The sequence below is a fragment of the Maylandia zebra genome, linkage group LG17, assembly GCF_041146795.1.
Source record: "Maylandia zebra isolate NMK-2024a linkage group LG17, Mzebra_GT3a, whole genome shotgun sequence".
NCBI lineage: Eukaryota > Metazoa > Chordata > Actinopteri > Cichliformes > Cichlidae > Maylandia > Maylandia zebra.
Genome location: NC_135183.1, coordinates 18,355,840 through 18,367,939, shown reverse-complemented (window position 1 = coordinate 18,367,939; position 12,100 = coordinate 18,355,840). Strand labels below are relative to the sequence as shown.

The 12,100-nt window shown below is 40.4% G+C and overlaps 1 protein-coding gene across 1 annotated transcript in view; it reads left to right on the top strand.

The window, feature by feature from the left end:
- The first annotated feature begins 269 nt into the window (after positions 1–269).
- LOC101472981 (protein tyrosine phosphatase receptor type R) overlaps positions 270–12,100 on the top strand; it is a 40,007-nt gene continuing 28,176 nt past the window's right edge. The window contains exons 1-2 of the mRNA XM_004564849.4: positions 270–773; positions 10,699–10,973. Of these exons, the coding sequence (XP_004564906.3) occupies positions 728–773; positions 10,699–10,973 (321 nt within the window). The 5' untranslated portion in view covers positions 270–727. The remainder of the gene's footprint in view (positions 774–10,698; positions 10,974–12,100) is intronic.

Sequence of the window (12,100 nt, the reverse complement as noted above, 5' to 3'; positions counted from 1 at the left end):
AATTAAAATCACCAGTGAACCTAACAAGCGCGTGTTTGGACTGTTGGAGGAAACCAGAGTACCCGGAGAGGACCCAGCCAGACTCCACACAGAAATATCAGCCATGATGGTGGATTATATGATATAATAAATACATTCTGGGATCAGGCTAGTGACTGAAAAATTACAATTTTATTGCAGTCATTTAAAGTAAAACGATGTTCTGGGTAAACGATTTGTTGCATTATTGCTAACATAGGTTTTTATAAATGTAATTCTATTAATCGGTAAACAAAATAATGGCGAAGATGACTGAAATCATTCTAATAGTATTGAGATTAATTTGAGCGCTGATATTCTTAAGGACGAATCCTCGTCTCCTCTCCACGCCTTCTCTCCTCCCCTTCGTCTCTCTCTTCATCCTCGCCAGCCTTCATCCTCCACCTGAAGCTGATGTGGACACAAACACTATTCTTCCTTTGATGTTAGAGGGAGAGAGTCCTCTGCTTTTGCTCGCATCTAACGCGGTTGGAGAACGACTCTTCGTTTTTCGGCCAGGCCGCTTTAGGGCACGGCAGGGCGGAGAAGGAGCGACGCGGGGTTCGGTGCCGGAGCGGGTCTGCGGAGCTCTGGCAGCGGCTGCTTAATGAAGGAAAGAGCCGCGGGCTGATTACAGCACCGAGACAAGCTGCAGGAGGAAATCCGAGGAGCTGATTCTTTCAGAGTGAGCTGCAAAGGAGCATTCACCATGTTTCTGTCCGTGTGTCTAATATGGACACAGCTGCTGCTCACAGGTAAGCGCCTGCTGTGTGTTACTTCAGTGATCCTGTTTCGGTGATTAAATATGTTTCTACAGTCCAGCCTGTAAACATGCGCGCAGATGGTGCTCACATCTCCTCTAATGTGCGGTTTGCTTGTTTGATAGCTGGCTGAAGGTCTTCCAGATAAAATAAGAAAGAAAAACTGCTAGCGTCCTTAATAGGATTTTACCCAGTGCAGGTGATGTTATATCAACTGCAAATACATAGTTTAAGTCCTTAAGCTGACATTCCTCAGAAGAAGTGCTTAAGTCTTCCACAGCATGTGTGCTGTACACATGTAGAGGAACAAAAACATAGAAAAGACTTTTAAATATTGTCTGTACAGAAGTGTTGAATATAGATGACTCTATTGCTGCAAATACTGCAAAAATAGGCTATGATAGAACCCATTTCCATTGCTGACTCATATAGTTTTCCAGTATTTTCTAGTGCAGATGCTATATCATTTTCACAGAGCAACATTTTAATAGTTTCTGTTTAATAATGTTAATCCCAGAATGACACACTGAAGTGGGGTACTGTGATTTTGAGCATAGCATTTTAAGACCTGTGCTTGAAAATTTTTTTTCCATTTAATAATTTCTGTATCAAAAGGATTGCATTTAAAAATATTCCATTTCTATAATAGAGTCATCTGAAGCTGCGGCAGAAGGTGCTGGCATCCTCACTGCACCTTCCCGGCTGTTTTAATGACGCAGTTCCTGAGCAAAGTCTCAAAATTGAATCTAGGTCAGAGTAAACCACCAGACTGTGTCCCTCAAACCTGGGCTCCTAATTGGCAGCTGGACAGCTGCTGTGTTTTACACATGAGGTTGTATAGAAATTCAAGAAGATCGATGGCTCCCACACTGCAGGGATTCACTTTTACCTGTGCACCACAGACAGATGCATTTCAGTATTGCTACATGATATGACTGGTAGAAGCAGGTGCTGGGCTGGAAACAAGCGCACAGCTGAAGAATAAGATCAGCTACTGGCTCACTGCAGGGCTCCATTTTTACCAGGCTGAGGTAAAACTGGAGCTCTGCAGTAAGTGAGCTGTGGAGCATTTTCCTCTGTTGTGAGGTTGTTTTGGCACAAATGCTGCCCTTTTTGGCATGCATATGTAAGTGCTTTTCTTTTTTGTAAACTAGAAACTTCTCGGTTCAGATTCCTCCAAGTACAGTTAGGTTCCTGCTGTTTAAAGACAAGTTTTTAATTTGGCTAAAAATGTATCATTGCTCCTTTGATTTGGCTCCATACGAGCATCCCTTTGACTTTTCTGTCTGACAACGGGCATGAAGCCTCCTGGGGGAAATGAAAGCTCCTAAACAGGAAGAAGATTGCACTTTTGTTTTCCTGGAAGCTGCTTTTAGATTTCCCCAGGCAGGTGAAATGGATGCTGCTGGAACGACTGGAATAACTCTAATAAAAGGTAGAGGGAAATGGGTTTGCTTTTTGAAGTAGTTTAAGAGTTTCATAGGAAAGGTTTGGTGTTCTTCGTTGGGTTTCTCCAAATTTGAGAATGGATTTAGGAAAGGTCTAACCAGAAGAAGGGGACTCAATCGGGATCCAGAAATTTCTGAAAGGATTCTTTACCAATACAAGAGAGTGGGCATGATTAAATAAGAATGACAGAAGAAGAAAATATTACAGACAAATCCAGATCCAGATATTCGTCTTGTTCCAGGGACTTAGCTCATTCATGTTCTGAAAAGAATTTTACTGCCTTAAAAATTGTAAAGAGTCCTGATTCTGCATCACTGCTTGGATGTAAACAAAGATGGCAATAACACTGATATCTCACACCTTGAATGGGATTACTATGAAGCTTTTAAGGCAAAGAAAACTAAAAGTAAGCACTTTTGAAACATCTTGACATAGGAACACTGAGATCTCCTGAGACGCTGGTATTGTGCGACCACGTTGGTTTGAGACTGATGGAGTTTTGACTATAGTGTGAGATCTGTAATCTTCATAATTTGATATTTGAGAGGTACATAGCTTTTTGCAGATTTGTGTACATCACCTGTTGGATGAGCACTTTTTTTGTCTTCCTTCTTTTGGCCCTTTCAGGGCAGATCAGTGTTTGGTGTCTGTTGATTTTGGCAGACTTTGTTGACCACAAACAGTTGTGGTCTCTAAAGCTAATTGGAGCCTGTTGTGGCCTTCTTACAAGTATCTGATCAACAATATGACCTATATGCAGTGAAATTGTAGAATTTTATTTGGATGTTTTCCAACCTTCTAACCAATTTTGCTCACTTCGCTGATAACCTTGCATGGCACTCATCACAGATATGGTGACTAGGTCCAATAAAACATGATGGAGGCCCAAATGCTAAAGGTAAGGCTTCAAAATGCGGAGCTCAGAAACAAAAGGGTGATGTCACAGTGGCTACATCCATCTTTTCTATACAATCTGTGTTATAGACCCCAAATGTTCCAGTGGGTACATTCCTACCCGCTGCAGTGGGAGATTCTTTTTTTTTTTTTTTTTTTTTTTTCAAGACAAACATTGGATGGAAATAAAGACAGAAGACAAACACGATACTTAACTTGAAACAGATTTATTTTACAGTAACAAGAAGTCAACATCCTTGTGTCCTTGTTTTTTCTCATTTAAACCTGTTAATGAATTTTAATAGTCATAACTTTAAACATCTCTCCTCCTCTCTCACACACGCGCATACTGAAGACTTTGCCCTTGCTCTAATTTGACCTGTGATTTGCTGGTAGTCTCATGGAAAAGAGGCAGAGCCGGCTCCTCTGTCCAATCCGAGCACAGCTCAACTCAGCATTGTGCATGGCAACCAGGAAGCTGTCACTAGGGAAAAAGATGCCAAACAGAGACGTGAAGAGCCATGTCAGCTTCCCGGACGCCTGAAAGGCCTGCTTCAGTTTTTCATTTCAGCTGAGACCTGATTTATTGTTGCAGCTTCCTGTTGCTGTTAATGTTTTACAGCAAAATTCAACATGTTTCTTTTATTTTTAATGAAACCTACTTTCAGACATGTATTTTCCAGATAAAATTGAGACTATATCAGGTCTCTGTTCCTGGTTTCTGTCTGCATTTGTTGACTCACAGAAAACAGGTTTTTGGCACCGATACAGCAGAGAAAAATAATGTTTGCAGACCGACAGCAGTCGGAGGACACCTTCTTTTCCGTGTCTTTGCTGCCAGAACAAACATTGGAGTCTAGCAGACGGCCGGACGAACAGTCTGTCAGCTCAGGCTGAAGCTGCAGGAGAAATTTCCAGCATCATCTGCTCACTCCTCCTCCTGCAGACAGTGAAAATAACATAAGTGATGCAAGCTAGCGTTATAGCTAGGCAGCAGAAAAACCTAACAAATTGACTTTAATAAATAAAAAGATGGACAATACACAAGTCTATCGCTGTGAATATACAGAGTTTCATGCACTTGGCCTCTTGTGTTGGTTAGACATGATTAGTCATATTAAAGTTTAATTCTTGAGACTGATGGTGAATTATGCAGTGTTCGTATTTATCACAGATGGGTGGGTTCAGTCAGTGCACAGGGGTTTCCTCTCAGCCTGCCTGACTCATGAAAGTCTCTGTCCTGCCCAATGAGCTGGGATGGCAGAGGTAGACAGATGGGATCTCCTGCACTCATTTTGTCTGCTGCTTTCTCTTCATCTCTGTGAGAGATACTGAATGTGATGTGTTGGAGAACGACATGATGAAAGATAAGAGGCATGAGGAGGAGGACACAGCAGAGGATTTTTACAAGAAATAGATTTTTGAACTGTAAAGCCTTTGTGCACGTCTTCTTTCTCAAGTCTCGAGTGAAAAGCTTTGGATAAATGCCAGCACACAGATTACTTTGAAATTTTTTTTTATGAGTAATTAAAATCTACTAAAGAACTATTAACATTAATTTAAATTAATTATTGTAAAATAACGCTCATTCTCTGAAATTATTTTAACTAGCAACTGATTTGACGCTTTCCTACTTCTGTGGACATTATCCACATCTTTACAATAAAAATAGAAAAAGTATTTTTATTTGTGAAGTCCAAAAAATTGCTCATCTAATTCCCACTTATGTCAAATGTGTCATGTTCATGGTTTTGCAATTAATAGTTTTGGTCTCTTTAGCTGATTTTATCCATCATAACAAATGTAAGGAGGTAATGTTTTTATAACTCACCTGTTTAAATCGCATTAACCTTTAAATTTGCATCATGGCAAAGTTGCATCGGGGCGATCGTGGCTCAAGAGTTGGGAGTTCGTCTTGTAATCGGAAGGTTGCCGGTTCGAGCCCCGGCTTGGACAATCTCGGTCGTTGTGTCCTTGGGCAAGACACTTCACCCGTTGCCTACTGGTGGTGGTCAAAGGGCCCGGTGGCGCCAGTGTCCGGCAGCCTCGCCTCTGTCAGTGCGCCCCAGGACAGCTGTGGCTACAATGTAGGTTGCCATCACCAGTGTGTGAATGGGTGGATGACTGGATATGTAAAGCGCTTTGGGGTCCTTAGGGACTAGTAAAGCACTATATAAATACAGGCCATTTACCATTTAAAGGCGTGGCTTTGTGACTGACAGGTGAAGTGTGACTCAGACGGCTGCTAGCTGAGTGCTAAGCTTTTCCAGCATTTTTAGTGCAATTATCTGACCAATAATATGTCTGCTGTCAGGTTAAATGCACTAACAGTCCATTCAAGAAGGTTGTGCTCCAGTTTATGTGAGTAAGGAGGATTTATTTTAGATGTTACTTAGTGCTACCTAGTAAGCTCTATTTGTGCATTGCACAGACCTGCTAGCATTAACGAATATGTTCGTTAATCTGGTCACTTCTGGCTCCAAAAAAAACCAACATGGAAAAAAACAACATGGCGGGACCCAAAACACTAATGTTGAGGCTTCCAAACCAATGGATGAGGTATAGCTTTAGAAAAATACTTTAGTTTAAGACTATCCACTATCAGCCAGCAGGCCACAGCCAGGCTCCACCATCAGCCAGCAGGCCACAGCCAGGCTCCACCATCAGCCAGCAGGCCACAGCCAGGCTCCACCATCAGCCAGCAGGCCACAGCCAGGCTCCACCATCAGCCAGCAGGCCACAGCCAGGCTCCACCATCAGCCAGGCTCCACCATCAGCCAGCAGGCCCAGCCAGGCTCCACCATCAGCCAGGCTCCACCATCAGCCAGGCTCCACCATCAGCCAGCAGGCCCAGCCAGGCTCCACCATCAGCCAGCAGGCCTAGCCAGGCGCCATCATCAGAAATTCCGCTTCCGGGTCCCTCGTGGTGGCCGCCTCGTGCTCTCGCTTCAGTATGCCACCCAAGAAAGGCCCAACACCAGAGGAGGTTGAGGACATTAAAACCTCCCTCGGAGCGCTGTGCGGAGACGTGGCCGCAGTCAGGGCGCAGCAGGAGCTGCTTCTGGAGGAGGTAAAACAGCTACGCCTCCAAAATGCCGAGAAGGACAGACGGATCATGGATCTCGAGCGGCGGGTGGATGAGCTGGAGCAGTACACCCGTACGAACGACGTGGTCATCAGCGGTATTAAAATCAAGCCGCGCTCATATGCGCGCGCGGTGGCCGGGAACGTCGGGGAGCCCAGCGACGAGGAGACCCGCTTGGTGGAGCAACAGGTGGCGTCCTTCCTCCAAAGCAAGGGGATAGAGATGGACCTAGAGCACATAGAAGCATGTCACTCACTGCCCAGGAGGAGTGACAGACCGCCGGCCGTCATTATGAGATTTGTCAATCGGAAGAACAAGGTCGCACTGCTGAAACAAGGACGCAAACTGAAAGGCACGGACGTTTTCATTAATGAGCATCTGACACGAAAAAACGCAGACATCGCGAGGAAGGCAAGGCAACTGAAGAAGAACGGTAAAATACAACATACATGGGTAACAAACTGTAAGATTTTCATTAAGCTAAACGGGACACCAGAAGAGGCAAAAGTACTGATAGTGAGGAACATGGAGGATCTGGACAAGTATAACTGACACCAATGTATCAATTACACCAGGAAATGACATGGACACGTTGAAATCAATTCTTCAACAGAAAGTAATTGATCTAGATTGTGAATATAAGGAGCATAATATAATAGATCCAGAAATAGATTCTGAAAGTAACTTTCTCTCTACTTTTGTTAAAAATTGTAATTATTTCACTCAGGAACAATATGAAAAAGAAATTAACCTAGACGGGAAGCTCTCATTAATTCACTTTAACAGCAGAAGTATGTACTCTAATTTTGATTTCATTAAGGACTATTTACAACAATTTTCTCGCCCCTTTAGTGTTATAGCCATCACTGAAACTTGGTTCAATGTCGATAAAGGAATAGATTTTTGTTTGAATGGATATGATTTAAAATACATGAATAGATTAAATAAGGCGGGCGGCGGGGTTGCTATATATATTCATAACTCTATAAACTATAATGTTGTAACAACTATGTCTATGGCTATTGATGGAATTTTGGAATGTTTGACTATTGAGATTATGAATGACAAAAAGAGAAAGGTTATAATAAGTTGCATATATCGGACACCCAGTTCAAGTATTGACACTTTTAATGAATGGATAGAAAAAACGTTTGCTTCGGTGAACCAAAAATTACTATTTATCTGTGGTGATTTTAATATTGATTTGCTAAATCCAACAAGGTTAAAAGCCATTGATGACTTTACTGACACGATGTACAGCTTATCACTATATCCAACAATAACAAAGCCAAGCAGAATAACTTCACATAGCGCCACTATTATTGACAATATTTTTACTAATGTCATGGATTTCCAAATTAATAGTGGCCTGCTTGTCTGTGATATAACTGACCACTTACCAGTTTTTACTTTGTGTGACTGTGATTTAAAAAAAATAGATACCAAGATCATGATAGCAAAGCGAACAATAAATGAAGAAGCAATTCATGCCTTCAATTTCGATTTAGCACAACAAGATTGGAGTTCGGTGTATGAAGAGTCAGATGTGGACAAGGCTTATGATAATTTTCTAGATATTTTTACTATGTGGTACAATAAACATTGTCCTGTAAACGAACACATGACAAAGAAAAAAAAGATAAAAAGTCCTTGGCTCACAAAAGGAATTATTAATGCTTGCAAAAAGAAAAACAATCTGTATAAACAGTTCATCAAAGTAAAAACAAAAGAAGTGGAACAAAGATATAAAGCATATAGAAATAAATTGACTGATATTATAAGAACGAGCAAACAACTTTATTATAGAAGAAGATTATATGAAAATAAAAACAATATAAAAGGAACTTGGGATGTGTTAAACAACTTAATTAAACAAGGATCTTCTGGAACATCATATCCTGAATATTTTACTGATGCAAATGGTGAAAATCACAACATGAGTAATATTGTCGATGGGTTCAATAAATTCTTCATAAATGTTGGCCCTGAACTAGCAGCAGACATCCCGTGTCATAAAAATGAAAATATCAGTAATATAAAATCAAATCCCTTTTCACTGTTCCTCTCAGCTACAAATGAGCAAGAAGTAATAAATATCACATTAAAATGTAAAAGTAAGTCTTCAATGGATTATCATGACATAAATATGTCTGTAGTTAAACAGGTTATTCTGAATATTGCTAGTCCCTTAACATATATCTGTAATTTATCATTTCAGTCTGGTTGTTTTCCAAAAAAAATGAAAATTGCGAAAGTAATACCACTATATAAAAGTAATGACAAACACAGTTTTACCAATTATAGGCCTATTTCTCTACTGCCTCAATTCTCAAAAATTCTAGAAAAACTTTTTAATTCAAGATTAGAAAAATTCCTTGAAAAACATCAAATAATAAATGTTGGTCAGTATGGTTTCAGAACGCAAAGAACCACTTCAATGGCGATAATTGAGGCAGTAGAAGAAATTACTGATACACTGGATAAAAATAAATATGCAGTTGGTATTTTTGTTGCTCTCAAAAAGGCCTTCGACACAATCAATCACTCAATATTATTGGATAAATTGGAAAGATATGGTATTCGAGGGAAAGCTGGTAACTGGTTAAAAAGTTACCTAACGGGTCGGGAACAATATGTTAGCATAGGGCATTACCATTCAGAGAAACTTGGTATTACATGTGGTGTTCCCCAAGGGTCAGTGTTGGGACCAAAACTTTTCAATGTATACATAAATGATATTTTTGATGTTTCTCAAGTACTTAAACTCATACTGTTCACAGATGACACCAACATATTTTTCAGTAGCGATGATTATACTGATCTTGTAATGACCGTAAACAGGGAGCTAAAATTAATAAAAAAATTGATGGACATAAATAAATTATCATTAAATATAAATAAAACTAAAGCAATGTTTTTTGGTAATTTAAAATATAATGTAGAATTACCAATTATCATTGAAGGTGTACCAATTGATAATGTGAGTGAAAACAAATTTTTGGGAGTCGTAATTGATAATAAAATTTCATGGAAACCCCACGTCAGACACATAAAAACCAAAATTTCCAGAAGCCTCGCAGTTTTGAACAAAGTGAAACCATACCTTGATAAAGATGCACTTCGTACTCTGTACTGTACTCTGGTTCTTCCATATCTTACATATTGTGTGGAAGTGTGGGGAAACACATATAAAAATACAACTAATCCATTAGTCACAGTACAGAAACGAGCACTGCGTATTATTCACAAGGCTGGTTATCTAGATCATACTCACAAATTCTTTCTTCAGGCAAAGTTACTTAAATTCCAGGATCTGGTTAATTACAATACATCCATAATTTTGTATAAAGCTTTTACTAAACTTTTACCGGCAAATTTACAAACTAGATTTGAAATTCGAGAAAAGGTTTATAATGTGAGAGGCTTTGGAGAATTCAAATTACCCAGAACTCGAACAACCCGTAAAGGTTTTTGTGTGTCTGTATGTGGTGTGAAAATCTGGAACAGTCTGAGTTTACAATTGAAACAATGCAAAAATATTCATAGATTTAAATTTCTCTACAAACAGTTGGTCTGGTCACAGTATACTCAATGATGCTTTTAGTGTGCTCTGTAATGTCTGTTCTCTTACCATTGCTGGTATGGATTCCAAAAAAAAAAAAAAAAGAGTGTGCGTATGTATGTACATATATGTACATGTGTGTGTAGATATATATGTATGTATATGTATGTGTGTTTGTTACTTGTAGTTATTACTGCCTGTTACCTGTGGTAATGCAATTTATAATTTATATATTCTGTATTCAGTTATGAAGGCTCTAATTGTTGTTTGCGAGCTGCCGTTTAGATGCTTGTATGTGCCCGGGGCTGTTGATAGGTCTGTATGCAATGATGGGCGTAGCTGCGGGAAGTTTGTTTTTTTTGTTGATGAGTGAGTATAGGGGTGGGATTTAATAAGTTTTCTTCGTCCCACTCCTTTTTCAGGCAATTTTTTTTTTTTGTTTTGTGCATTTTATGTTCAATATAGGTATTTGTTGTGCCTGAAAATGAACAAATAAATGAAATGAAATGTGGTGTGGTGCACCTCAGGGTTATGCACTGGGTCCACATCCACTAAGATTATCTCATACCACTTTCATAGAGATTATATTCAGTTGTATTGTATATGCTCGTATGTGAAATCACATACGCTGCTGCACTGAAAGTGCTTCCTCAGGGTTTTTTGTTCCTTTTGCCATGATAATTAAAGGGCGATGGTGAATTACGCAGTTCATATTTGTCACAGTTGGTTGGGTTTAGTTGGTGAGCAGGGGTTTCCTCTTGCACAGTCTATGGCTCCAACACTATACCATTGAGATTATAAAGGTGCATCATTCATTAGAGCAGCTTCAGTCCGAGTCGATGCAGGAGCATAAACCTGCTCGTCTGACGGACTGTGGAAATTATCAACTGCAGGAATTCTAAACTAACTCTTCCCCCTTCTCTCCACAGAATCATCTTCCAATGAGGCCTCACCTTTCCGCCACTTGGGTCGTTTCCCTCCATCTCTGTATGGTCATCAGGATGTGAACAAACTGCCAGAGTTCCAGCACCACCTCCATCATCATCGTCACCATCAGCACCCTGCCAGATTAGCCAAAGACCTACCTGATGGTCTGTTTCCTCAGGAACCCGCCGGCCAGCAAAGCCTTAACCTGCTGGCACTACCACATCATGAGGTGCAGCCGGAGCATGCCGCTATATCCGCACGACATTTGGTTACTGTGGTGAGTAACCAGCCATTTGACATCAGTGGAATTCTTAGGATACATGTTATGTTGGAGTGAGCGAAGTGTGAAAGGGTCTCAGGCTGGACATGAACACAGTCATATTAACTGTCCGTTGGGTTTACAGCTTGTCACATTATGATTTTAGCATGTTATGATGTGTACTACCAAAACTGGGGATTAGAAGGGAATTTGGCTTTCTCTTATATCGATGCAGAAAAGTTCGTTTTTATAAATTCACCAGAATACAGAAAACTGAGTGTCTGTGCTGAAAAATGCATTCTTTCTATCAGAGGATGTTTGGTTTCTGAAATATATTTCAGACACAAATGTTCCTTGCTTTAAGCCCTGGAAGTAAATCCGACCAACAGGAATCCATAGTGATGAAATGTCAGTTTGACAGCTGGTGAAATTCCAGCAGCTGAAGGCTGCAGATAAGGAATTTCTGGATGGTGTGATTCAGTCGTCTTATTTTCCCACCGTTGATATGATTTGGATAAACGGGGTGAGGGAGGTTACAGGCAGCTCATGCTGAGAAGATCAGAGGTCGCAGTGAAGGGGCAGGAAGTGAATGATGGGTGAGACGTTGCTCTATCCACATCATGGGTGGAGGAGGAAGAGAGATGCTGCACTCACTGTTGCTATGGTAACCTTGATCGTGTGTGTGTGTGTGTGTGTGCATGAGAGACCCACTTTACCTTCACAATGGGGTGGTTGCGTAACTCAGGGACAAACAGCAGTGACCTTCACAGTGATACTGAGACAACGACACAGGTGGACGAATGAGGGAGATAGGCAGGTAAAAGATGGCAGTGCTAGACGACGGTATGATGACACCAACAAGCTCTCCTTATAAATAACGATGTTGGAAAGCCATAACATTTTTTTCTGTGACCCAGATTCTGACTGCAGGTTCAGCTGTGCTGTATTCTCACACTGATGCTCAGGTGTGTTCCTCTCAGCAAAGAACACATCCATAAATCTTTTTTTGGACTATTTTTACTCTCATGAGGATTTTTTTTTCCAGCGGGTCTGTGGAGAAAAAAAAAATTCTTTCATTTGCTTGTTGCTGTAACTGCATGAGTCATAGTATAAATGTGAATATTCATCCTGTGTCTGAAACAACT